The sequence below is a fragment of the Drosophila biarmipes genome, chromosome 2R (genome assembly GCF_025231255.1).
Source record: "Drosophila biarmipes strain raj3 chromosome 2R, RU_DBia_V1.1, whole genome shotgun sequence".
In the NCBI taxonomy this organism is placed as follows: domain Eukaryota; kingdom Metazoa; phylum Arthropoda; class Insecta; order Diptera; family Drosophilidae; genus Drosophila; species Drosophila biarmipes.
Window position 1 is genome coordinate 14091561 of NC_066615.1, and position 27708 is coordinate 14119268.

General features: G+C 40.5%; 2 protein-coding genes and 1 long non-coding RNA gene across 12 annotated transcripts in view; 2 read left to right on the top strand and 1 right to left on the bottom strand.

Moving 5' to 3' along the window:
- The first annotated feature begins 9644 nt into the window (after positions 1–9644).
- Positions 9645–10088, top strand: LOC108036899 (uncharacterized). The gene has a single exon (XM_017113279.2). It carries the CDS (start codon positions 9694–9696, stop codon positions 10030–10032), a length of 339 nt encoding a protein of 112 aa, XP_016968768.1. The 5' UTR covers positions 9645–9693; the 3' UTR covers positions 10033–10088.
- A 4343-nt stretch (positions 10089–14431) lies between these two features.
- On the bottom strand, positions 14432–16345 carry LOC122818166 (uncharacterized). Of its 10 annotated transcripts, XR_007764041.1 has the most exons (5): positions 16302–16344; positions 16218–16251; positions 16088–16163; positions 14731–16009; positions 14432–14670 (listed from the first exon to the last, which is right to left on the bottom strand). It is a non-coding gene; the product is annotated as an uncharacterized LOC122818166 (long non-coding RNA). The 10 variants fall into 10 exon arrangements; XR_007764037.1 differs by having other exon boundaries at positions 14731–16163; XR_007764039.1 differs by having other exon boundaries at positions 14731–16163; positions 16218–16245; positions 16302–16335.
- Positions 16346–16899: 554 nt separating this feature from the next.
- The window catches only part of LOC108036901 (neurogenic protein mastermind), a 72312-nt gene continuing 61503 nt past the window's right edge, over positions 16900–27708 (top strand). The window contains exons 1-2 of the mRNA XM_017113281.3: positions 16900–17189; positions 17654–17760. The gene's annotated coding sequence lies outside the window, so the exon portion shown is untranslated. The remainder of the gene's footprint in view (positions 17190–17653; positions 17761–27708) is intronic.

Genomic DNA, 27708 nt, shown 5'->3' on the forward strand with positions numbered 1-27708 from the left:
ACGAAGCATTGAGCGGGGGGAGAGATGCGACAACAGGATGCGGAATCTTTTGTTCACGATTGTTGTCCTCGAGATTGTTACGAAAGCGATATATTTATTTACCTTGATTATTATTATTACTATTGCGTATGTCATAAGAGGGAGGAAGTTCAAAACAGAATCTGAATCAGGTGAAAAGGACGAAGAGCAAATGTTAAACCGATGGCAAACAACCGATGAACATTATTCACACCCACTATTCACAGAAACACACAAGCACACTTGCATGCGTAGGACTCCCTTAACCCACTGAAAGCCGGACACCCTTTAATCCTTAACCCTTAGCTTGCTCCTCGCTCTCGCATAGCGCTCTAATTCAGTTTTGGAGAACCTTGTCGCAATCGTTTCGTTGCTCAATTATTTCGATGTCAAAGGACATGGGGAATAATCCCAGCTCCTGACAGCATGCGCCATGCAATTTGCAGAATGCAGCTGGGATTTCGCTCAGTGCATTTGTAGGTGTGTGCGGCGCACTTGTCTCCGAGCCAAAATCCCCAGCTTAAGACATCCTGGCAGTTTGTTTATGCCTTTTAGTTGAATTAGCCTAGAATCGTTTATGTTTGCGTCTCTGTTTCCAGTTTGCCCAGAGTTACGTATTAATTTGCATTTCCGTTAGCCAAGTCAGGCGGCAACTCAAAGTTGTCAGCCCCCAAGAACCCCCAAAAACACTTGGAACCTATGCTGGGATGGGTGAAGGCGTGATCAGCAGATGTAGCTTCATTCCGGGAACCTAACTAGATACAGCTTCACCCATCCCGACATATGATCCTTATAGTAAATAGCTAAAGCATTGCCGTTACCACTTAACCGTAGTTTCAATGTTCTCTGTCATAATCAAACACAAATGAATCTGCAATAATAAAATAATATATTAAGAACCGTCACGCACCGAAATAACTAAGGATGAAATAGAAAATAGTTCCAAACCAGCAGCTGCTTATTCGTCTACCTACGAACGCTGACTCCAGTATTGTTTATTCTTAAGCTTCGCACTCGACTATGGAAACGTTACTAAAGCAAATACTGAACTGCAAACTATCAAAGCTCTCTGCATTTAATAAATACTCCCCAAAAAATAAATAAATAAGGCTGCCAGGCAGCTCCCACACACACACACACACACACAAACACACTCAGACGCACACAAAAACACCCACAATTATCCTGTGCAGACAACAAATTTCAAATAGATTATAAAGCTAGGGAGACGGAGCTCTTCAATCAAAGGAGCAGCCCACTACTATAACTAACTGAATGTGTTTCATGTTTATATATGTGTACGTGAGTGTATGTCTATGACTAAACGTATATTTTGTCGTCAAATTGAAAACTAACTGTAAGGGCTATTAAGTGGAAAACAAAACCAATACCGGCAGACGTGCAAGGCCCGGAGGGAAAAGGCTAACACGAACACACAGATACAAACCCACACAGATACACACTCACACCTCTAGACACACCCCGAACAGGCAGAAACCACAAAGCAAAACAAATTGTCATTCACTCTACATATGTCTCACTCTTTAACTCTATATAGATGTATCTCTCTGTATCCTACTTTAGATATACTCTAGCGTATGATTGTATGTGTATACACAGAAACTCGAAACTTGTGCGTTTTCGTCTAAAAAACCAAATGAATGAAGGAATATCTGCTAAGACACACACAAACACTCGAAACGCCCTCACACCTCTAACACCCCAGACCCAATCCGACCCACCCCACCACTCTATCTATCCGAACGCTATTATAAAGATGGAAGTGGGCGTGGCACTAAGACAAAGCTAAGAACCAGAACGACAACTGAAAGCAGAAATTCAATTTTTGTGAAGAGCAACAGCCGAACACGATAAAAAGAAAGGCAAAAAACCAAAAAAACAAAGCAAATAAATTAAATGTTCCTTTTGAATCATAAACAAAAATTGCAATCTGAGCGATGCGAGTGCTTTATTAATCAACCGAAGGTTTGTATAAAGGGGGGCAGTCTGGGGAAAAAATGGGATGCATCAAAGGCCTGAGGAGAGGGTCGATTCGATGGGCAAACCGGATCCATGCGAGGGCACGTTCGCACACAACAGGGGCGGATTCGGGGATTCTAGGATATGGGCAACTCAGCTATGGGGCCCTAAAAACAATGAACCTTCGGCTAATGATTTCCCTATCTTAGCCAAATTAGGATCATCTGAGAAGAAGACTTGATAACCAATTTCTTACTATTATTAAACATTCCAGAAAAGTGATCCAGGCTGAAGTTATGAAGCGTAAAAAATGAGCAATCAAAGACAGATTTCCATCTTCTCGAAATAATGTGGATAAATTCATTTATGTTAATTTAATTACAAAAAAAATTAAAATAAAAAAAAAACGTTTCAACGTTTTTTATTAACAGGCAGTTTACACTCAAACTATGCAAAAAGGTAGCTTTAATCTGTACTTTTGTTCTTAAAATTCGATTTGGAAAGGGGTTAAAGTTTGTATAGTTAGAATATTGTCTTTAAAAAGGCCTAAGGGGCATTACCCACCCCTTTTTGCAACCGCCCCTGAACAGGGTCTACCATTCCTTTGGTCGGACAAACATATTTGCCGTGCGTGTCAAAAACTGAGCGATGCGCATTTGCTGACCCCACGTTACCCCTTCTTCATGGGGTTCGTTTGCGCCGCTCTAATTGCAAAGAATATCAACCCAAGATCTCGACTTCTAAGTACCCAGAAAAATGTAAATATCCCTTAAAAGTATTATAATAAAGAAACAAAACAAACTACCATATTATATGTAAAATGTATAATTATTAATATCCCTATGTGCATGTCACTTTTGACCTGGAAAAGTCCGTTTTCCCGCTTCAAACATCAGCCATAAATGGTATATACCCACATAGCCGTCGGTACCCCGGGTATACTCAATCTTTTTTGCCCTCGCCCTCCGAGCTGTCACTGGACATTCGCTTTTTCACCCATTCTCATAACGACAAAACTTTGACTGGCAGCCCCACAAGAGGGGGCGTGCCGTGGCTCAAGGTGGGGGAAAAGCGGCGTATGTGTTTGCCCCTGAGCCGGCAAAAAAGGAATCGGAAAACAAAACAAACTAAATGGGAAAATCCTGGTCCGAGTTTGCCGTGGCACAACATTGTTGGCCCTGCGTGTGGCCCCTACTAGGGGAAAGCGGGGAAATCGGAGGTGCGAGAAGCGGAAGTCTCCGACGCGGATACACCAACAGGTGTTTGTGCGGCCATTCCATGGGATTAAGTTTTGTAATTAGCCAAGTCTGATTGAATTGGAAATCATGTTTGGGAATTAATCAGCAATTAGTTGACGAATTATGAGTGTCTGTCCACTCGATTAGTGGCTGGTTGCATTGATAAGATCGCGGGATTAGATGGGACTCATGAATAATGCATATCTACACCGTATTACAGGGGTTAGGTTGAGAGTATATCTATGGTTGTGGTATGAAAACCCTTTAAGTATGGGTTACAAAAATTTATATAATTTAAAAGTAGCTTTAAATTTTAATAAACAGAACACACATAAAATTTAAAACAAGAAAGAAGTCTATGGTCGACTTTCCATAATAAGAAAAACTTGCTACGCAGCTAAAGAGAGAGCGAGCGGGATGGAGATATGCATGCGGCAAATAGGCTGTTTTCGAGAATCCGCACTTTCAAGTACTTGCCACGCAGCGTCTAATACTTTATTTGGTTAAAACTCATACATGAATAAAAAATGGATATGGAAGGTACTTGATAATCTGATGAAAATCCCATTTAAACTTTAACACAATATTTATAAACGAGGCGCCACCTTTAACTCTACGAGTAAGGGGTATACATACTCGTATACTTTTTAATTCTTAAAGAATATTTACGCTACATAAATTAATGATTAAGTATGTGCCCAACTATAAATCCTCAACTGTAGGGTTCCGATTATTTGTTCGATAGTGTTGGGTGATTGATGAACGAAGTGGTTGATTGCGCTCGGGTTCAACGGGCCCATTTGGCAGGCATAAATCAGAATTCCTGATTGCGTTTATCGCAGCATTTTGCCATTTTAATCTATTTAGCATTTAATTGGCAGCCGGAGGACCCGAGAACAGACATGAAATATGCAAAACGCTTTTTGAATCATTTAAAAAGGCTTTATTATTTATGAATTCTGATGATTTGTGGCACTATGGCCGCGCCGGAAATCGATACCGCCAGGCACTAAACCAATTAATGCTAGTAAACATATCTGGCGGTCTTTTGGTGGCAATGATCGAAATGTTAGATTACGATATAATGTGTGTTTTTATCCTGCGGTTTTCACAGTGCATTTTTTACACGCGTCATTTCCAACTCAATCGGTTTAATTGTTTATGCAGTCCGCGTTTGGCTGGAATGTTAAACAAATTGCGGTATTGCGGGCATATTGCATTTTTATCTGCTGTGCATTATGTTGCATGTGCCCCCACTGCAGCAGCTGTGTTTTTTACCGCTTTTAATTAAAATGATGTATAAACTTACACATACGGATGACGAAGCCGCAGCACTGCAAACCACAAAATAAATAGATTCCCCATTGCGAGCGAGCGCAGAGCGGCCACTGCGATTATGTTTACGAGTTCTCGGGCACAAGGCTCGCTGGACTGTTGTTACAGCTTCCAGTTATCGCAGTGGATTTTCCATTTGATTAAACGTAAATATTGTAGGAAAAACATTGGCCAAAAAACTACTAGCACTGCCAGACTCGCAACTGCCAATTGTTTTGGCGAAGTTCATCAATTTGACAGCGCGAACGGGTCTTGTTGGCAGTTTGTTAGTTATATGCTGCAGTTGCATTAATTAAAATTTTACACCCGGCTGCACGGCGAGCAACAACAAACCACTGGAATAATTCAACTTGATAGACAGCAAGACCGGCAATTAAACATTCGGTGCGCCCAAGATCGAATCAGGAGTTGTGTCTGCCACAACAGCAAGCGCCAACTTATCGCCAGCTGCAGCGTTTAGCCATTTGGGTGAGTAATTTGTGGGCGGGGCACTTGGTACTGACAGCGGTGTATAACAACATCAGCTACGAAAAATAAAAACCATTCAGAAAGTACGCCAAAATATCTGTGATTCATTTTGTGGCGCTGAAAAGCAGGCAACATTTTTTCATCACTCATGTCTAGTTTATTTTACATTTTTGAAAGCGTTCTGTTTTTATTCTCAACGTAACAAATAACGTAATAAATAATTTTATCTTTAATTAAATGTACATTTTTTAAAATTTTGTGTTTTTATAAAATTAAAATATCATTTTGTAAAACGATTTATTTTATAGTTTAATGTTCATACTTTGTATATGCTTATTCAAGAATAAATAAAATATATACATTTTAATTAATAAAGATAAATGATTTTAAATTATATTATTAAAACCGATTACTTTTTATTTTGACTCTTTCAAGCATAAATAGAATATTTTTTTTTATTTAAGGAGAGACTTTGAATTAAAGAATTACATTTTTTCCTATAGAGTAAAATTATTTCTTCTAAAAAACTATTATTTTTCTTTAGTCAACACAGTTTGTTGTTTATTATTTTTCTTCAAGAATATAAACAATTTATTTTATGGATAGATTAAAAATAATGTAAATAATTTGATAAATAAGTTTATAAATAACCTTATCAAATGGTTTTAAAGTAGGGTTTTTAGTTTTTTGCTAGAAAAGAACCAGATTCGCAGGACTGGCGCTCTGGCTATTGATAAAATAAAATGGCAAAAGCAGTTTACAACTTTCGACCGTTTACAATTAACAAAGGGTCACAAATCAAGTTGGTCGGAGGGCTGGCTCGTGACTAACCGGAAGTCGCCATGTGCAAGAATTCCAGCAGCCCCGCCGCCACCACCGCCACCGAATCCCTCCCACCCCCACTCCCACACCCCAAAACCGCCTTTCACTTCCAAGTTGGGCCGCCTGCAGTGTTGCGATTTAATTAAAGCGCCATTAAGTCAGCAATTAACAACAACAGCAATAGCAACAATGGCAGCCGAGGCAGCAACAACAACGCCAACAAAGGGCAAACAACTTTGACGCCCTGGCTTCGGCTTCGGCTCGGCGTTTTCCTTTTGTATTTCCCGCTTCCGTTTCCGCTGCTCCCGCTTTCATTATGTTTGCCTTACCTTTGCTTTTTTGCTTTGTTGCTGCTGGCGCATTAAATTCCTCTTGCACTGTTATCGCTTAGAGAATTCATTAGCCATTGCAGGGGGACATTCATTGGACAGAAACCAGTTTGCATATGCCAGAAAAAGCCAAAGCACTGAGCACGGAACCACAGCGCCAGGAATGCTGGTTAAAGCCGCAACTTTTAGTGCAAACTGCACCAAACAACGCGTATTGTAGCCCTACTTTAGCTGGAATTTCTCCTTGAAGTGCTGGTCTTTATTATTTAGCTTTCCGCTGAAAAAGTGTCATTTGAGAAATAAAAACGAAGGAACAAACGAGGAACTTAATAAATATATAATTAGTCCAGCAGTGTTGCTTGTTAGTCATTAAATTTAATTTAAACATAGTTAAACGAACCATAAAAACAAGATTTTTTGTGAATAGTAGCAAATATTTAGTGACAATTTCCCACAATTTTTGTATTAATTTCCAAGCAATTGAAATAGAAACAAAACAAACCTGGGAATACCTATAAAAGTTGTTATGGAAATCCTGCAATAATAATTAGTTTAATAAAACCTGAAGTTTCGGTGTTTTGGCAACATCAAGTGTTCTTAACGAGATGAAAAACCCAAACAAATAAACGAATTTAAAGCACTCGAATATGAAAAATTCCTTGAATGCAAAATTACGTGGGGGAATAAGTCTGCCCATTGTGATTGTGTGGATTATTATTTCAACTTTCCATTGTTTAGCCTAGCAACTAAACTCGAATTTCGTTCTTTCGAAGGGGACCAGAGGCTGTGCGGGGTTTCAACGGCACAAAAAACACATTAAAAACACAAAAATAAAATAAACTGCTGCTGCCGCTGCCATATTCCACTTTTTTCCTAATATTTGACTTTGTTCTTTCGTTTCGACGAGAAAGTTTTATTAGGGGTACGTGTCGGGGTTGCCATGTGTGCGGATGTCGAGGGGATGTTTAGGGTTAGACTGGGGTTTCCCGTCCGGGGTACGGCGAATGAACTGAAACTGTCAAAAGTGCACATTCCGCTCTTGACATTTTGCCGAAGCGCAGCTTGAACTCTGCTCCTCGGGGGTGTGGGCTGCCAGGGGTACACTGCCGGAGGGGGAAAGCGGGAAAGTGTCGTGCCAGCGATTGGCATTGAAAGCGCAAATGAAAGGGAAGTCCTCCTTTGAATGGCAGCGGCAGCTTGCGACGGAATCCCAGACATATCCCGATCCCAGGGGGTGGAACCAGCCAGCGCTGGAAAATACTGTCGGCACGCGTTCGTCCGCCCCTTGGGGTCGCGCCACCCCCTTCCACCCGCCCACAACGCCCCTGACAAGCAGTTAAAAAAGGCTAAACGAGAACGAGGCATAAACCCAGAAATTTGCTCTCTGTACGTTTATTGCTTTTAAATTTGCCAATTGTCGAATCTGGCGATGGTAAGTGCATGTGTGTGCACTGAAAAAATGTCTTAGTTAAAGTTCGAAATAAAGTGATATGATATACAACAGGTTTCAAGATATAATAGCTTGAAAGCCTTATTTTTTGTGTATGCAAAAAGTACTTAAGGTTCTTTAAAAACTCACCTTAGGTTCATTAATAACCATTAATACAGGGAATTAAAAATCACTTGGTTATCTACGTGAACTTATAAGTGCTTAAATATATGATAAACTTTGGGCAATAGTCTTTTCTTTGTGTAAGCAACCAACTTTTAAAGATTTTTTAACTTTTGTTGGATACAACTTAGAGTAATTTATTAGCTTGTTTATTATTGACCTAGCCTTATTCTAATAACGAATAATTAAAAATATTTGATCATCCTTTCAAGGATTGGAAAAAACATGGGTGTATGTGTTTTTTCCGAAAGAGGATTACTTCAAAGAGGATAAAATTGATTTAGAAGAAGAAAAGTTTTTTTTTTTATTTTACAAACAAATTAACCTTACCTTTGCGCAAGAACTTACGTCCTAAAATATTTGTATGGGTGTATCATAATATCTCCTTTCACATTTAATTTTAAAATGTTAAAGTATAGGTTTTCTTGAAGTGTATCTGCCCTTCATGTTTGTTTGAGCCAGCCTGAGCGGGTCTACAACAAATTGCTTATCAAGCGAACGCATGTTACAGTCAAGCTGAAAGGGGGCCTTGCAGAAGCAAAAGCAGCCCTCAATTTGGCCAATTTAAAAATGGAAATCGATTCCCCCGAGAGCCGGCGATGTGTCAATAAAATGTGATTAACAAGTTGCTGCACAAAATGCCAGCACAGACTGCAATCGGATAATGGCCATGGCAATGGGAGCACAATGGTCCGCTTGCCCCGACACTCCCTCAGGCTCTTGTCTCCCTCAGTTGTCGTTGTGGGGTTTTCCTTATCCATTTTTTATTTCGGATATAGTGGGGGCAGGCAACCTGGGGGAGCGTGGCGAATTATCCCTTTCATAAGTGACAAATACGTCCACCCTTATCAGGCACGGCTGCTGCCAGTAATGAGATTTTACTCCAAAGCAAGTGACTGCGGGCCGTGGTAATTCGCAATAAATATGCAGCCAGGACCAGACCAGCAAGGATGGGGATGCCACCCGCAGGTCCCCGCTGAAATAGTAGTTCTGTGAATGCATTCCGTTGGAGATTAATCATCACCACGAAGGCAGTGCCACAAGCGAGAAGGGAATTATCTCTGGACTTAATTAGGGTTCCGCCAAGTGGCAGTTCAAACAATATTAATTACAGCTCGCAGCTTAAGTTAGATTTGAACTTTGCTTTGTAAAGCAAGCTTGGCATTGATATGAGTATTATTATCGCACATGCTTCTTTGCAGTTGGAAAGTCGAAATGCTTTTCATTTAAGCTTAAGCTGCTCTGATGTTTCGCATTTTAATTAATTAGCATCAAAATGCTGTTGACAATTTGGGATATTTGCATTCATATGAGCTTCTATGATGAATTAATTGTGGGTTAGTTAGAGACAAAATTAAATGAGGTTTATATTTCTGACTAACCACCGGGAGTGATATCTTAACTATGTGCTTTGTGGAAAATTTTGATAGGAGGGCCCTCAGTTACCTCTAAAACCAACCCGGTATCTTTTAGCCGAAATCTGCAGCTGAGATTTGTTCCGATCTTAATTATTCGTTCTGGAGGGCTTAGCACTTGGTGATAAGCGAGCCAAGTATTTCCAGGAAGGCCGGCAAGAGGGTGTCGGAACAGCCTTGTTTGCACAACCGCCGGCGTGAGTCAGGTAATCTTATCGGCGCCCCTTGATTGCCGGGGGTTCTTATACTTTGATTTCATTTTGCACTATTTGGCTGCTTTTTTGCCAGACTCTCGCCCTCATGCCCACTTCAGGGCACCGATAAGCCCACGAGCTGTAACAGAAGTTAATTAAAGGCGAAGCGCTTTTGTAAACATTGTCTTACTCATTGGGCCAGCTGCGAGGCGGAATAAAAGGCCCAGCGCGCCGAACAGCTGACACCAAACGATCCAAGCACGTTAAGCAAGCCCAACCAAGATGCGTATTCTGCTCGTCCTCTCCGTTGTCCTGGCCGTGATCCTCGGCTGCCACGCCTACAGCGCCACCTGGGGGCGCAGGAACAGCAACGACTACCTGCTGTCCCGCACCGTGGAGGCCCGCAACCCGATCAAGAACAACTACTGGAACGTGAACGTGAACTACCCCAGTGGATACTACAACATCTCGGCGGTGGTCGTCTACGACAACTTCAAGAACAACTCCGGCGCGAACCCCAGCCTCTACTCCGGCGGCCCGGGCTACCGCTTCTGCACCGTCAACCTGCGCGGCCAGGTCAACCGGGGCATCAACTCCACCGTCGAGATCTGGGGACGTTAAGTGCTCGAACGAATCTGCCATGAACGAATAAACACGCACGAAATTCTATTGAAAAAGTACCAAGCTTATTTTTATTGAAAACAGCACGGTTCGGTTTGCAAACATGTGATAATAAGATAATATATCTGTCGAATTCGAAAACGATTCTTTAATTAAAAGATACTGTGCTTGCATGGATATTGTGTTCTTTGGCTAAAAAAATTGACTAAAATAACAGAGCAACTTCTAATGACTTTCTGCTAAATGAAAATGGCCAAATGAACTTTAAACTTATTAAATTATTTTTGTGCTAGCAAAAACAAAGCGAACTCAATATGAGACATAATGGAAACCAAATAATTTATGACATACAATTTGTGCCCGCTGCCCAAATAGCAGCCATTATTTGGCATAACTAAACGATTTTACCAGCTATAAAAATATAAAGGATTTCAAAAAAGGCAACAGAGGGATTATAGTTTTGGGTAAATAAATCAGTAGAAGCTTTTTTTATAGCAGAGCGATATCTCATCAAATATTCCTTTTGATCAGGGACCACAAGTAAATAATATTTTTATTTATCCTTTACAAAATATATATTTTTTTAGTTAGACTATTTTTAAACAAAAGTAAAAACAGATTTAATTGCTTTCCAGTTGACTATTTACATATCAGTTTTTGGCTGCAAAGTGAAGTGATTTTTCGACAGTTATTAGTTGCATTTTTAAAAAAACAAAACTCACAAATAATATTTTATTTAGTGCTGCAATGTAAATACCCCAAAACTGTTAAATAGCCGAATTTTATGTGTTTTCAACCCTCTATCATCGTGCTCTGTCAATGAGAATAGCATATTGATGTATCTATAACTGCCGGACTTTGCATAATCGTGTATTAGCCCCGACAAGTTTAGAATTTTCCCGGCTGCTGGGGGCTTTTCCCCCAGTTACTGCGGGCACAAAGGATGAAAGTGGCCCGCCCGAGGAAAGGGGAAACTTTTCCTTTTTGCAGCCAGAGGCGTAGTCATCTAGCAAAGGAAAACATTCAATATTTAATAAATTTCAGTGAGGCTGTGTGGGCTCTGCAGTTGGCGAGGGGGGCCAAAGTAACTCGAAATTAGGGCTGGGGCTGGGACTATTGCCCACAAATCCCTTGGAGCCCAGACAGACTGTTAAAAGGGCTAGAGGGCTGGACCAAAAAAAAAATGGAAAGGAAAGTAGAAGAAGGGGATCCACCGAGGGGAGCCAGACTTATTGGCCTTGGCTCATTTGATTCCGGGGGTGTGGTGTAAAATTTGTATTTCAAATTGCCCAAAGCAGACCCAGCAAACGAGCGGGGATTGATATGTTAAGCTGCACGGTCAAAAGGATGTGTCGGAGTCCTTTTTTTGCCATTTTCCTATTTCCTCAGTTTATGTATCGAATTTAAATTTCAATTTTAAACGTCTTGAGGCAACGGATACGGATAGCATCCCAAACCGAATCCCTGCCCGAGCCGTGGCGGTAAATATTTGCGCAGGGCGCACAAATGTTTGAAAAGTTGTCAACGAAAATGTTTCACTTAGTTAATATGCAAAGCGCGGCCGTTCGGCGGGATGCGAAGCCCCGGATCCGGATATGTTTACGGATACGGCCACGGCTACGGATACAGCCGGAGGTGGTGCCTCCCGCCCCGCCGAAGGGAAAGTCGGGCGTTCGATAAAAAATTGCCCCCAAAAAGTCACGTAACTGCAGTGCACCAGCAGGAGCGAAAAAGGAACGAAGCTGGTGCATCCGAATTCGATTTGCCCTGCCGCTGTCCGTACCCCCATGCTGGGCCAACTTTAAGAACTGGCAAATGCGACTGCCGAATGTCGCTTCCGGCCGCATTCACTTGACATTCCTCATACGCCGCGTGGCGGCCAAAACGAAATGCCTAACGTAAGCCGCTTGCCGGCTAAGCTGACCACTACACCAGTGTCCCGGGTAACCAGACTGCCACACACAGGCCCGGGACCCACCAGCCTGCCACTCCCGCTCCCAATTTCACTCCCCCTTTCTGTCAGCGGCAACAGCTTGCCGAGCAATTACTTCGGACTGCCCGGAAATGTCGCCCGAAAACCAGCAGCGACAGCAGTGGCAGCTGCTTGGAGCAGGTCCTGCGGAAAACGCCTCCACCTCTGGCCCCCCGCCCCTGCCCCGCACCCACGCCCGGGGGCGTGGCATATGTCTGGCGCTGTAAGGACAACCGCCGGCATCTGCTTACACTGGCCTCTGTGGCTCGGGCACATCGAAAATACCCGCCTCAAATGGGATTTCAATTAGCAGGCGCTGCCCCACCCCGGCTGCCCAGTTTGTGTTGTCCAGTGTTGCGGCTCACCCTGCAGTGTTTTCGGGACGGAGTCAGGATGCACTGCTATCGAATTCCCCTTACATCAGCTCCCTTTAAAACCCTTAGATACTCCTAGGGTAGAGTGGAACCCCTACTAATGCCGGCAAAAAATAGGGTTATTGGTTAGAAAAACTAAAAATCTCTATTCTTCTTAATAAATAGTAATTCTTTCCTTTTAAAATACTCTTATTCAACGCTTTTTCAATCCTCGAAACAGGTATAGCCATCAGTTATCTTTGATTTTTCATTGCCTCAATGGAGATTCTACCAAGCAAAATTGTTGTCCGTTTTTAACGTCTATATTTAAAATAAATAAATATAACAAAATTCAACCTTGGTTATTTATCTGTTGTTCACAACATTTTAAAAGGAGGCAATCTTTTTAGACTGTTTGTCATATTTAGAGAATTGAAAAAAAAAATTGTTACAATTGTACTTATTTAAGGGAATAAATTAAGATTTTTCATTTTACAAATAATTTTATCTTTCATCTTTGCAAAAACCGCAAAAGAAATAAAAGTCTTGAATTTGAATACTTTTATATTGTTTAACCCACATTCCATGTTAATAACATTTTTTACTTAATATAATATTTTAATATTTTTTTACTTAAAATATTACCTCTGCATTACATTATTATTAACTATTTTTTTCAGTGCCTTCGAGGCTGTGGGAGGTGGTATGCCAGGGACATGTCACAGAAGGGTGTCGGACATGCTGTTGGGGCTGCTGAAATTGCTGATTTGCTGTTGCTGGCGTAGTCGCCGTGCCTTGCGTTTACGTTAGTCGGTGGCCAGCAGCATTGATTTTTAATAAATAGCAATTTGGCAAACCAATCTGAGCTGTGATTATTTTAGCTGGCAGGTGGAAAAAGCATTGCAAATGTGCAGCAAGGCCAAAGGCTGCAGCTAATGTGCATCCCACATCATCCCATCCCTCGCCATGGCCCTCGCCCTGGCACACACCACTCTTCGAAAAAGCTAATGAAGTATTTATGGTCGGGCTGATTGCATGCGGCGGTGGTGCTGGCAGGGCTCTCGGTGCCCGGTTAGGTGTCGCCTCGCCACCTGGATTCACGTTTGACAGGCGCTGCTGGGGATTTGCGGCATAACAAATTTTGAGCGGCTAAATCGTAAAACGCCACGACATGCAGACCAACTGGAGCAGCAGGCAATCAATATTGATGATGGCCAAATCAAAAGCCACGCAGTCTTCGCATATCCAATACGAGTTTGCCACTTTTGGGCAGACAAAAGGCTATTCCGCAATTGCGTATATGGGGATAAAAACCAGTTTTAATGGGGGTAAATATAAGTGAAAACATTAAAAGTGGAAGAACTACCGACTATCGCAATGAGCCTCGCAATGAGCCTCGCAGTCAGCTTAGTAATAATTCTCGCAATGACCCCCGCAATGAGCCTAGCAAATAAGCCTTGTAAAGTGCCTAATCATAAGAAGTATTCCAATAAACTTATTTAAAACTGCTGGCAAATTACTTCTCCCTTAGGTACATTTAAAGCACAATAGCGTTTAAAGTTTAGGAATAGACAAAACTATTATATTTTCAAAACATAGGTTTAAAGCAGTGCTTTGACGAGCTCCCATGAAGCTGAGACTCAAACCATTCACTCTTATATTGTCATAAAGCAGCACAGTGTACACTCTGACAAATTCCCGTTAAGCGGATACTTAAACCATACCATACACTCTTCTATTTTTGTAAAGCAGTGCGCCTGTAGACTTTGTCGAATTTCCATGAAGCACAGACTTAAACCATATACTCTTATATTGCCTTAAAGCAGTGCCTGTAGACTTTGGCAAATACCCATAAAGCTAGGACTTAAGCCGTATACTCTTATATTGCCTTAAAGCAGTGCGCTAATCGCCTTTGAATACGTTGTGCTACGTTTTCGTTATGTTTTCTTACGTTTCATCAAACATCGATGTTTTCAAAAATTATTTTTTTTTTCAAATATAAATAAAAACCTTGAATGGAATTTCTATTACAATTTAAAAAAAAACACACGTTTATAAAATTAACATAATAATATTTAAAATTAAAAAAATAAAAACAAGAATTCAGTTTATTGAGTCGAAGGTTCTAGAGATCACTTATTAAAGCTATAATAGTTCTTATTTTCGAACATCAGCTGGTCAACGATGTTGGACTTCAATAGTGTACGGTGATCGGAAAGGATTTGTCCTGCCTTGCTAAAGGCACTTTCCGACTTCCATGACGTAAATGTATTTAACTAGCTCCTTGAATGGCTGCATGTTGTTGGAACACTGCTAGAAGTAGAATAATTTATTTTAAAATAATCATAATACACAATTTCCATATTTACCAACCAAAAATGTAACGGATCGCATGCTTCTGTCTCGTTTTTGAGTTCAATTTTAGTTGCAGATTTGTAAAGTAGCTCGAACTATTAGTCGAATTGGGTGGTGTAGGCGCAGTCGAAGTGGATTGTTCTTGAGCCGATTTGTTCAACACACTTTGAAGGTCGTCTTCGAAGGCTCGACATGCTTGATCGGCATTGCTTGTTCGTTGAAAAGCTTGTTTTTAAAACCTCGGATCTGATTGTAGCCATCCTAGGGAAGGTGACCGTTTCGTAGTGCCCAAAACCATCGTTTAAGCGATCACTTAACGTGGGGGATGCCAGAATGGCATAAACAAAGTTTTTTGAGTACATCGATTTCATCGGCCGAAAAAGGTTCTGGAGCCTTTGCCGACCCTAGCGAAGCGATTGAGAGTGCGTAATTTGTCTGCAATATCCTTTCGATCATTTGGAAGGCACTGTATTACAGTGCCATTGTTCCACCTTGTGGGTACCTCTTGAACCAGTGCTACGGGGTCTTTCACCATCTGAGCTTCCTTAAATTTCGCCTTGGCAGTGTATGAGCAACACAAGTAAAATGGTTAGTTTGCAGATGCTCGCATGCCTTTTTCATGGTGGCGTCGTTATCAGTAACTATTATTACAACCTTATGTAAAAGACCCCACTCATTTAGCACCTGTCGAAGAGTATTAGCGATATTCATCGCTGAATGATTAGTGGGTGTCAGAAGACTAGCCGTCGAAAAGGACCCTGCAACTAGCTCGAACTTATTGGTTACAAAATGGCAAGTAACAATGATTGGGCTTCATTTGCACGCGAAGTCCATCCATCCGTGGTAATTGCTACATACTGGACACCTTCGAGCTCACATTCAAGATCCTTTCTCAACTCGTTGCATAGCTTAGGTAGCATTTCTTCTCTGAAATGGGTTCTGCTCGGCAATTTATATTTAGGGTCCATGCTTAGCCACGCTAAACGGTTGAACATCCTGTGCTACCATTAGCATTACGTACTTATCCAATGTTTTTTCTGTTGGGACTCTGGAGGATATTCTACATTCCGTTGCACGAAACTATCCAACCTAGGCGACTGATTATCTATTTCAGCAACTATATAGTTTGGATGAATCCGTTGGAGGTGGTCCAATAGGTTAGTTGTGTTTCCTGCAATTTTGAACATTTTCTCACAGTGAATGCAGGTGGCCCTTGCATGCTTTTCGGTTTTCTTTAAGTGATTCTCGTTTCCTTTTCGGAGGTCCGTCTCCGTCTCAATGTATTCCTTCGTGGAACCTATAAGAAATTTACAGATGTACATAGACAATCAACTACATTGCTAGCAGTTAGCCGTGTACTGCGCAGTTTTTATACTATTATTCAAGAACTTATCCATCGTTGCAAAACTTAAGCAGCCTCGCGCCTACACCAGCAATATCACTCCCTATAACTGCAAGTAAACATTATTATCAACAAAATAGGTAAAATGTGACAAAATACAAACCTCTAGCTCGGCCGAAAGTCTTTCCTCCCTGTACCTTAAGTTTAAACCTTTGGCAACAGTGTACAAATAAATAAATAAACAAACCTTCAGCGTGATTTTCTTCTTCTTTATTGAACAGTGATGGCCCTGGAAACATCGATGGTCCCAAAAAACCATCGATGTTTTTAGAAATTTGAAAATCATCGATGCATCGATGTTTCTGCACCCCTAAGAGCCATAGAGTAGTAATTAGTGAGTCAAATAATTTTAAAATATCGTATCGACGATAATTTCAGTTTAAAAAGACATAAAAATCATATTTAATAGACCTCTATAAAACATATCGATATTTAATATTTTTGACATTTTTTAGTTTCCCAAAAAGTTTCTAAGAATAAAAACTAATAGAAATTAAACACATCAACAATAGATCTTTATATTTCAAAATGCATTAAAATTTGAATTGAACAAATAAAAATAATATGATGTAACAAAATTTAATTTCAAATCCATGTTCCTATTATCTTGTCTTTAAATAATATAGATTATATAAGTTATACTTAAACATAAAAACAACAAATATCAGAAAAGTTATCGCATTCTCGATATTTCGGAAAAATGATTACGATATATATAAATCGGTTTTCCAAAGCTATCGATAGATTGATATATTATCAACAACCCTACTCAAAACAAAAAAAAAACAGCGCGAGTCGGACGCGGTTTTTGGGGTCGGACGCGATTTCTTTGTTTTAGCGCTCGAAATTGTCGAAAACTCTCGTAAAACAAATACACTCTGCGAAATAACTGAAAGAGCATGCCAAGTGAACAGCAATAAATGTTAAGTGCGTGCATAAAAGTGGAAAAAGAAAACAAACAAGTCAGTGGGAGCGTTTTAAATATTTTTTGTACGAATTCTGTGTAAGATTTTGCCGGTCTTATGATTAACTAAGAAAACAGTGAAAATATCCTTAAGTGTACTGTGAGATAAAAGTAAGCAAATAATTATTATTATTTTAAATCAACAAAATGCAACCCTCAACAGCGTCCTTTGCATAGGTGTGCGTGTGTGTGTCCCTGTGTGAGTGTGTGCGTGTGTTGCAAGGGAAATTGCCGCCTGCAATTGTTTATGTTTTAATTGAGAGAGACGCAGAGAGAGTTGCTAAATTGCAGCACTAGCATTTACCGTTACGGCGAGAGTAAACACATTCAACATGTTGCAGTCACTAAAAACTAAAACAAAAGCAAAGCGGATCACTCTCTCGCGCTCTTTCCCTCTCCCCTGCCTCTCATTGAGTCTTACGAGTGTGGCCGAGTGTTTTTGCCGTGTTTTGTTTTGATTTTCTTTTCACACACACGCACGGAGAGAGCGAGAGAGAGAGAGAGAGAGAGCAAAATAGCGATTGTTGTTGTTGCATCCGTCTAATGAAATTGTGCCGTTCTTGTTGTTGTTGCAGTTGGATTAAAAGTCAAAGCATTTATCAGTGCTAAATAGAAATGAAACACAAATAAAAGCCAATCAAAGGAAATCAGAGTCAAATTGGATTATCGCCGCAGCTTCTAGGTAAGTAACACTATGCGAGCTTACTCTTATCGCCAAATTAGTTTGAGGCGTTTCATACGTGTGTGGGTGGTTTTTGCATTTCAAAACCAGTTTGATTTCGGGTTTTATAAATGCCTCAATCTTTTTTCTCCTCTTATTTTGATAGGACCTTGAAGCGATTTTCGTGTAGAACTTTGTTTGATTGATGTTTTTATGCTCGAGGCAGCTTGCGCTCGAGCTGGGCTTTTAAAAATAGATCAAGACCAGTTTTTCGAGGCTTCGAGATTGCCAAATAATTTCCTAAGCCTAAACTGCAGTTCGTTGTTGTTGTGTGTTTGGTTGCCTTTGCCTGCATCGCCTAGAAAATGATGGATGTACAATGGCGCTATCTCGTTCTCGCCCAGTGCACTGCGTCCCGCTCGCACACCCAGAAGTCGTCGGTTGAGTTTTTACGGCCCTCTCTTTTGTCTTTTCGTTTATTTGCCTTTGTCTTTGGGCTGGTGGTTTTGTCTTTGCCCTGTCTTTGGCTCTCTATTCGCTTCTCGTTTGCTCACCGATGATCCTTTGATTTGATTTGATCCTTGTAGGTAGAGGAAGCCGGAGAGTGGGCGAGAGTTACCGTTGCTTCATTCACCTCAATCTGCAAGATCTCGAATCTTCTGGTTCACAACCAATTCGAGAAATACTTTATCTGAGAATTTCACAAACGGGAGTAGTAAAATCGTAACACTAGTTTTGATAGTTTTTGGTAAATATAGAGTGCTATGTAGATCTGTGTTAAAAAAGTACTATTCATTTTAAAGATTAGTATTTACATTTTGTACTTTTGTATTTATGTAAATATATTTGACTATTGAACATCAAACGTATATAACTATTTTATTTAAACAGTGTAACTTACGAGTGTTTATATAGAGTATTTTTAGAGTATTCCCCATAATTGTGTTATGTAAATGGAATCAAGTAGTTAGATAGCTCAAGAAATGAAATATCGTAGGACAACTTTTTGGAGCCTTTAGGATTTCCAGTACTTTCGTTGAAGTCTTATTCTGCAAAGCTTCTAGAGTTACAAAAGGTAGCAGGATCTATTCATCACGTGTATCGATTTTATTATTGACTTTTACCTTCTCCTTCCTTAAGTTTTGTGCAACTTTCAGGCTTTATGCCTTCGAAGTTTACCCTCACCAACATTAGCCGCATTCCATTGGAATGCCGATGAAGGGCATGCATTTGGGCTCAATACCTGGCATACACGAGATTTTAAATGCCTTTCTTCACTTGATAAACAGTGTTATTTGTCCGGTTGTTAAATGACGTTTTTCTTATATGGCACATACATGTACATTTCTCCCTCTGTTCTTCGCCGTTTGTTTTGCCCCCGTCTTCGCATACGTCTTCGAGTGGTCTAACTTGTAATGTGTGCTTCGTCTTGGGTTTCTTGCCGCTTCGTCTTTGAGACACCGGAAGTTGTTGCTAGGCTGGAAAAAAGTTGTGTGTGTCTTTCAGCGGTGTCTCCATCTGTATCTTTATCTCCCTCTGGAGCCGTATATCCATCTCTGTCGGCGGGGCAAGTGGCGCGTGTGAATGACCCAATTAAGCCGAAGATAACCCGGCCTAAGCTTCGACTTCGTAGGTGGCTTAAAGCCACTCGGAGATGGTTAGGAAGAAGCGGCTGCGGCCCAGAACCTGCCAGACGAACACGGCTCAGCACAACAAAAAAGAGTTCACATCGAATATATCGAATGCGAAGTTTGAACTGTAAACAGGTTTACTTGGCCTCACCTCGCTTGCAGTTGGCAGCTACAGGTGACGTTCCGTAAGGCGAACTTTCTTATAAACATTCGGTTGTATAGACCTACTCTTTTTCAAACTATCCTCCAAAGAGACCCACAGTTCTGTACGAAACATTAGCAAGTCTAATTTGTTGAGCTATAAAATATATTTATTTATTCTAGATAACCTTTTTTTGTATAACTTTTAAAGATACAGAAACCAATAAAAATCTCGAATTTTTTAAAAGTATAGCATAGGCGTAGGCTTTAAAAAGGGATCATAGTAAGGAGTAATTTTAAACTACGAATAACTTCCTAGGATTAATATTCAGATTTCTAAAACATCCCAGGAAGTTTAAAATTTAATTTATAATTGTATTGATATATTATTCCACTTTAACGAAGAACCTAAGGGCGAAATAGTTATAATAGTTATAAATAGAACTTTTGGTAGTTTTTCTTACGCATCCTCCACTGTAGCTGGATTTGTGTGTTGCTTTATTTTGTCAGGCCAAACTCCTTTTCAGCATTTTTGTATTAAATATTTCGCACCATGTTCTGCATTTATTCGGATACGAAAGATCCCCCGAGGCTCCAGTCTCCAGTCTCCAACTCCAGCTCCATCGCCATCTCCATCTCCCTCCGACACTCTGTTGCCGTCCTCCTCTGTGGCATATTTTGTCGTTGAGTCAGTTGGGGTCAATGCTGCTGCTCAACTTAACTCTTTGCTCACTCAACTCACTTTGCTCGGTGGCCAAAACAGGTTTCCGCTTTGCCCGAGCTTTTGTTGTACGCTTTTTCGGGTTTTTCTCCTGTGCAGCGGCCTCACCCACAGTCTGTTTTTTGTTTGCCGTCTCTTGTTTTGTTTTTTGGGTCCCGATACCAATATGTATATCTGGATTCCCAACCCCCGAGCGAAACATCCCTGCTGCCGCAAAACAGCCCTCGACCAGACGGGGCACTGGCAACCTGAGACACTGGGAATGCGAGTGCAGATGGAACCTGGGACTCGCAGTGGGACTCTTGGGGAGTCCGTCCGGGCTATCCCGAAGGTGGATGCCCCATTCCAGGTGTTCGGCCGCTGCATTGGACCAGGCGCTCAGCTGCATTCACCGCTCGATTGCAGCGGTCGCATGTTGCAAGTTGCTGCACCAGCAACACACACACTCGCCACACACCAGCGAATCTTTCGCGAAAGGCGGAGACGCAGACAGACGGCTGCGACTGCGACTGCCACTGGCAGCATTTCTGCACCGGTTTTCCAGCCATTTTCCCCCATTCGAAGCGTCCGCCTGTGCTTTCTTCCTTATCGCCTGTTTCGCTGCTGCCGCAACCTGCTGCTGTTGCCGCTGTACATGTTGCTGCTGTGCATGTTGCCGCTGTTGCTGCCACTGCGCCACCGCTGCTGCTGTAGATGTTGCCGCGGATGTTGCTGCTGCAGGCATCTTTCTGCGGTGCCAGCTGCACTTGCCGGTGGCCCCCAAGATGCGGATATCAATTTACTCAAACATTGCTGGCTCCTGGTACTGAGAGTTTTGTTTGGAAAGTGATAGCGGGAAAATACATTTATCAAAAAGTGTAAACTAATAAGGTTTACTTTTATTTTAAAGTAAGATCAATCTTTGCTCTATTTTGTAAATATTTAGTTTTATCTTGGAACTGTTATTGAAGGATTAGAAGTTTATTTGAATGCTTGTGGCTAATGAAAGTAATGTTTGAAATTGAAATGAAACTACAATTTTATTTGATTGAATCACAGAATTTCACTCTTTTTATGAACACAAATAAGTACTTTTCATTCATAAATACTTAAAATGTATTTAAAGATAGCAATAACTGGAAGAAATAAACCTAAAATTTGGAGTGACACATTGCAAAACCCTTTAAGATTCGTTCTTTAACTTCAAGGTCCTTGTATACATCTGTGACAGAAATAATCTCTAGAGGTTTTAGAACATAAAGCGGCGCAGCCATCTGAAAACCGATCGCAACCAGTGCGATCAACCAGACTCCAGTGGATTGTGGTCCGGGTGAGTGTGCTTTTGCCTTAATCAGCAGAAAATCGTATGCGAAATATACGATACAGATGTGCCCATGTACAGGGTACATCGCACACATATAGCTGTGGCTATAGCACACTTTATGTAGAGCCCCTTGGCTCTAGGCTCTACAGACTCTACGGTCTAGACTCTAGACCACATAAACGCGTATCAATGGCGACGAAATGTGTACATCGCACATCGCACGGTGTCGAGTATGTACAGTTTAAGAGAGCGAGGCAATACGAAATATAAACAAATAATTAACTGACATATCCGTATGCTTATCGCGCAACAAACCGCAGCAGCAGCACCAGCAGCATCAGCAGCAGAAGCACCGATACAGATGCAGATACATGAGATACAGATACGGATACAGAGACAGACACAGGCACACTTTCGGGGCGAGAGCGACTGTGAAATTTGTATCTGACAAAATGCCATAATGAACGTGCTGAGTGGCGTCGCGGAACCAGATACTCATGCCCACAGATACTCGTACTCGTACTCGCACGTCCACGTCCGAAAACCCGAGAGATACACTCGTACTCGTACTCGTATCCGTACTTGCTCGCCGTTGCCGTTGTGCGGCAGCAACAACACGACCAGAATGTATCTACAACATCAAACGTGCGTTGCCTTTTTGTCGTACTACAAATTCATTTGAGATTCTTTGCTTTTGTTCGGGTTAATATAAATCAGTTTTTCAGTTCGGCTGCCGGCTGAAGATTCGCCCGATGATTCGCAAATCTGCTGGCACGCTTCACGCATCTGTCAGATACTCTGCTCTGCTTAAGATACTTTCTGGCCCGTTAGTTGGGCAATCGTCCGCATCGTGCAAAAAAAACCATATTTATATACATATACACATGTACCTACTTAAAAAGGGTGGCTGTGGGTGGTGGTTTTGGTTTGAGCGGGGCGGATTAAAAAGACCCCTTCCGCCATCTCATTACTTCCATTAGTTTGCCTTTTTTGTTGGCCCTAACATGCTAATTGGTTAAACCGCTGTTTTGGCTGGCCCTGTTTGTCGTCGTCGCCTCACGTTGGCCCAGTCGAATGCATTTTTAATTAGATCCCAGCCAAAGCAAAAATCGAACGAAAGCAGTTGGCTGCTAACCTGTTAACTTGGCTCGTTGCTTTTTCTATTCCTCCTGCCTTTGTTGGTCCAGTGGAACGCGTGGGAATTTTTCGTGAAATACGTCTTTAAAATACACTAAACCTAGTCAGTGCTTTTACTCCTTAGATAAATATTAATATGATTATCTATAATATTATTATTTAGTTTTACTATGGTTTAAAAATTGCCAAAACCTTTAAAAATTTAAATGTAAAAGTGCCACCATTGCAAATACTTATCACCCAAAAGCAATCACCTAATTATTGATTTAAATAACAATTTGTAGGTATAAAATAAAACTTTTCATTCATTTTTCTGAGTGCATTGCAGAGCAATCAAAAGTCACGTATCACAATTGCCTCCTTTGCTTGATAAAAAATCAGAGGCACTGATTATCGGATTTTTATATAAAATTTATTTAAATTTTTGTGTCTAAACATATTTTGTTGTCTCGCTTCGCATCGCCTCGACATCGAATTTCCTGCACATATGGACCGTATAAATATATAGATATATGTGTACCAAACGTCTGTATAGTATATAAATAAACATTTTTATAGATTTCGAATTGGCTTTGGCAAATAAACTGGTTTAAAACATCTGGCAACAATTGTAGATCCATAAAATGCCGAGATACTTTCGATTGTGACGGTGGGAGCGGTGAACAAGTGAGACAACGGAGAATAAAGTGAACTTTGAGATTCCCCATATTCATTCATTAGGTTTACTTGGCACAGCCATAATTATCATCCCCCCGGAAACCCCTTTGCACTCACCACTCGCCCTGGTTTGCGTTAGTTAGGTCTCCCTGTGCCTGAATTAGACTTTCACTTTTTCGTGCTTTTGTTTCAAAGATACAATTTTGGGTTGCCTTCTTATTGTTTGTTGTTTGTGCTCGGTGCCGCTTCTCTGATATCGAAATTACGTAAAGATGAATGGCCGCCCATTGTCTGGCCCACGGATTTCGGAGTGCGGGTGGGAGAGGTCGTTGATCGGGGAGATACAGCGGGGCGATATTACTAGTATCTCGGCTATCTGCCGGGGATCTGTCGCAACACACAAACTGGCAGTCATCATGTGTTGAATATGCAATGCGAGCGGTTCAGGTAATGAGATCCGCCTTCGATCCATCTGGGTCCAGTCGGAACGAAGACCCATTTTGGAGTCGTTCGATCAGTCCGGGAAAACACAAGCGATAAGGGAATGTTCTATATGCGCATGTATAAACAATCCAGTATTAAAATCTATTTATGTAGTGGCACACTTATACGGGGATAGTCTATAAGTACAATTTTATGGGTACATACGATTTGAGGGGCCTAGCAAAATAGTTCCAAGTTTGTAAATGTACTCTTTTATTTCACTTGGAAATGGTACTCCTAAATGGTCTTTTCTAAAAAGTTAGCAAGTTGATATACCGGTAATAATTATCAATTATCCACTTTAATTGAAATCCACTTTAATTAAAATCAATAATCAATAATAATGAAAGACCAAGTGCATACTTCAGTAGTCAAACATCTATATTATTTACCCAGTCCCCTAGGAGGCCGAAAATCGACCATAGTCATGCAAAGCTTTATTATTCGCCTAGCCTGAAATCACTGAATATGGTTAACTGAAGCAAGTCGGGAATCTTGGAGAAACAAAGGCAGGGCTCAGAACTCCCTGCCGAATGTGGCATTCGATTAATGTTTGATGATTGCCTTCCGATAGCGTTTCAATTGATGTCAGTTGTCAACATAATTAATTGCGTGTACACCTTTGCCAACACACGCACATATGGCTCGAAATAGAGGTGAGAAAGAGACACGAAGTGACAGTGGCAAACTGCAAAGGAAATATCTGCACTGAGAGAAATATTGACTTTTTTGGAAATCATTAAGCATAGTGTGTTAACTCAAAAAAACGTACGCAAATGAATAACTAACATTTATTTTTAAAGCCCGAATAAATATACAATTTTTAAATTAAGATACAATTTTTAAATAGTTTGAAATGAAAAATAAAAAATGTTAAAGCGTTTATGTTAGAGCACATTTCTATGAAACAAAAATAAAATATAATTTTAAAATGCAATCAACATTTTTTCGCACTGTGATGTATCTCCACAACCCCTTAAATTCTCTCGGGCTAACTAAACTCGGCTTCGAATCAATCAAGGCTAAAACCTGGCCACACACACATCAACGTCCGCACATCCATCGTGTCAGATTTCATAGGAAAATGTTTTTGGGTGGGAAACGAACGCAACGGCAGCAACAACAATAATATCTTTGAGATGGCAGAAGGGGATAAGAAACGACCGTAACGAAAATGGAAGTCAATTTATAAACTAAAAAGAAATAATGAAAAACTGGGCAACTGAAAGAGCCCGCCTGTGTTGACTTGTGTGTTTTTGGTAAGGGTGTGCGTGTGTCGGCAGTTTTTATTTTCCAGAGCTGTGCGGTTGTCAACGTTAATTAATCAATCATTGTACCAGGCCTCGACTCGGACATTAATCATTCAAAATCACAAACTTTAAATTGGGATGCAGAAATTACTAAAGGATTGGGCAAACGGCACTCAACCTTTGCGAAAATCAAATTGCCTGGAAAAGGGCTGAACATCAAGAGGATGTTAAATATGAAATGCTAGACCGAGGTGGCCTTAGCACGGGTCGACTTGTTTTTCTTTAGTGTACTTTACACGATTTTATACCCAGCAGTTGTGTATTACGGAGGGTATATCTCTGAAATCTCTTGCAAAGTTGCTGAGGATTTCCGAGTCAAACTTTAGGTTTTTACAATTAGGATGCCAAGGTCGTCATCATCAATGATAGAAAATAATCAGTTTCAGTTCAGTTGAATTTATTTTTAAGAACGATGCAAGTCATATGTGGTACGGAACCCATTTTCCCCTAGGCAGTGATTAGCAGGTATCCACTGTTGGGCCTTCGACTAAAGCCCTCTTTCTGATTTTTATTATTATTATATATTTTTGCCACTCAACACGTTTTCTGGTTCTTTCTTTAGGTGCATGGGTGTGTGCTTGAGCATGCGGCCGCACTTGTGCCCCGTACAACAACAAAAACAACCTAACCAGCGAGGAAAGCTCATTTGAATGCTTTTCTTTTATGCCCCGCGAGATACACAAAATAATCACAAAAAAATTGTTTGAAACCACTTGAGCATACTCTTTATCATTTTGTTTTGTTAGGCAAAAAAAATTCCAAAGGATTAATATGGAAATAACTCCCCTGATCTCTCAGCAGGATTTTCACTCGCTTTTAATTGGGCTCTTTTAATGGGACTTGCAGGCACTTGACTTATTACATATTTATGGCCAGCTTCTTTTTGCCCTTCTGCAATTTGCATTTCAAAACAAATGAATTCAGCTAAGAGATTGGCATAGGAAATTTCCATTTGCAAGATTATCAATTAGGGGGAGCTAAGAGGTGTTAACGGGCCTTCAGCAACAATGATCGAAATGTCAATACACTTTTCTTAGTGATTATGGAAAGTTTTCTTATCTTCACATGTGCGCACATTCTAGGGCCGTAAAAGTGACAATAAAATGTGTGAAAATCCCGGAATTCACTATTCATTATTTTATTGAGTTGTTTGAATAAAATTCAGACCTTGGTAAGGCACCTTATGAGTTGCTTTGGCCTTATTTATAAGGCTAGATACGCGTTTGGAGATTTACGCAACGTAAAGTGGTTTTTGTTTTGGGTCAGCAAACTCCACAATTATGGTTTTAAAAAAAAAATTAACTAGATTATATTTTATAAATAAAATTAGGTAAATAATAGGTAACTTGCCAACAACTTAAAAAAAAATCCATTGGCGATTTATAATTCCCAACTAGTTATGTCATCTAAAATTGTATTAAAAAACTCTAAGCTAATTTAAATACATTATTCGTATTGTATAACTAATTTTAATGAATAAAATAATTACTTTAAAAATAACAATAAACTTTTCGTAAACAGAAGGTTCAAATCAACAAGATTTTTATTCTCAGCTTAAAGATATCAGCCTGGATCCGTACTTACACCATGGGGGTTTTGGATGGTCAGGGGGTTACGTGGGTTTCGCTAGGGAGCCAATAGATAGGGTGGTCGGGAGGGGGTGGCAGATGCTGTGCTATTGTTGGTGTTGCTTTTCCCGACGACAGTCGTCCGAGCGGCCTGCATGTGTCACACTGTACAGCGTACATCGCTCTCTTTGTTGCATGTGTATTGGTAGTGCAACGACCTGTGACAAAAAGCCAGCAACAACGACAACAAGAACAACGACGGCAGCACAGGAACATCAACAACAACAACAACAAGAGCAGCCCACAGGGACAACAACAGAAACAACAACGTGACGCAGGGATGTTGTTACGTGCAGAGAGAACAAAAGAGCGTAAGAGCCAGAGCGAGAGAGGGTTTTTTGGGGTACAGCTGTTAACGAAACTCCCACGCTGCCGCCTCTGTTGCAGCGCTGCTGCTGCGCTGCGGACGTCGCTGCCTTGCCGGAAATTTTTGTGTGGCTTCTTTTCGATTTTTTTTATGTTTTAGAGTGAAGTAGAACTATTTAATTAAATATATATTTGTAGGTTAACATAACAAAATTTTATAAAAATGCAAAAATTTTTCCGTCCATTACGAAGAGCAATACACCGCACCCAATATTTACAAAATAAATGTAATTATTACTCAAAGTTTTATTTTATAATTTGTATGTGGTTTTTATATATATACTATAAGAACTGTTTTAAATATGACATATTTACATAAAAATAGAAACAAAACAATTTTTCTCAGAGTGCATTCGACTAAATTGCTTAAAATGACCTTAAAATATTTATAATCGCAACATGTCAAATGCTACTAAAAGTATCTTTTATAAGGTTGAGTTTTTAGAGCTTTTGTTTCTTAGTGTTCACCCTAGGCAGGCTTTACTGTAGTCCTAGGCTGCTGCTTCTTGCCTTTACTGCGTTTAATTTTTTGTGCTTACAAGCCCGGAGCGTTTTTGGTTGCATCTACTAAATAACAGAGGAAAATAGAGGA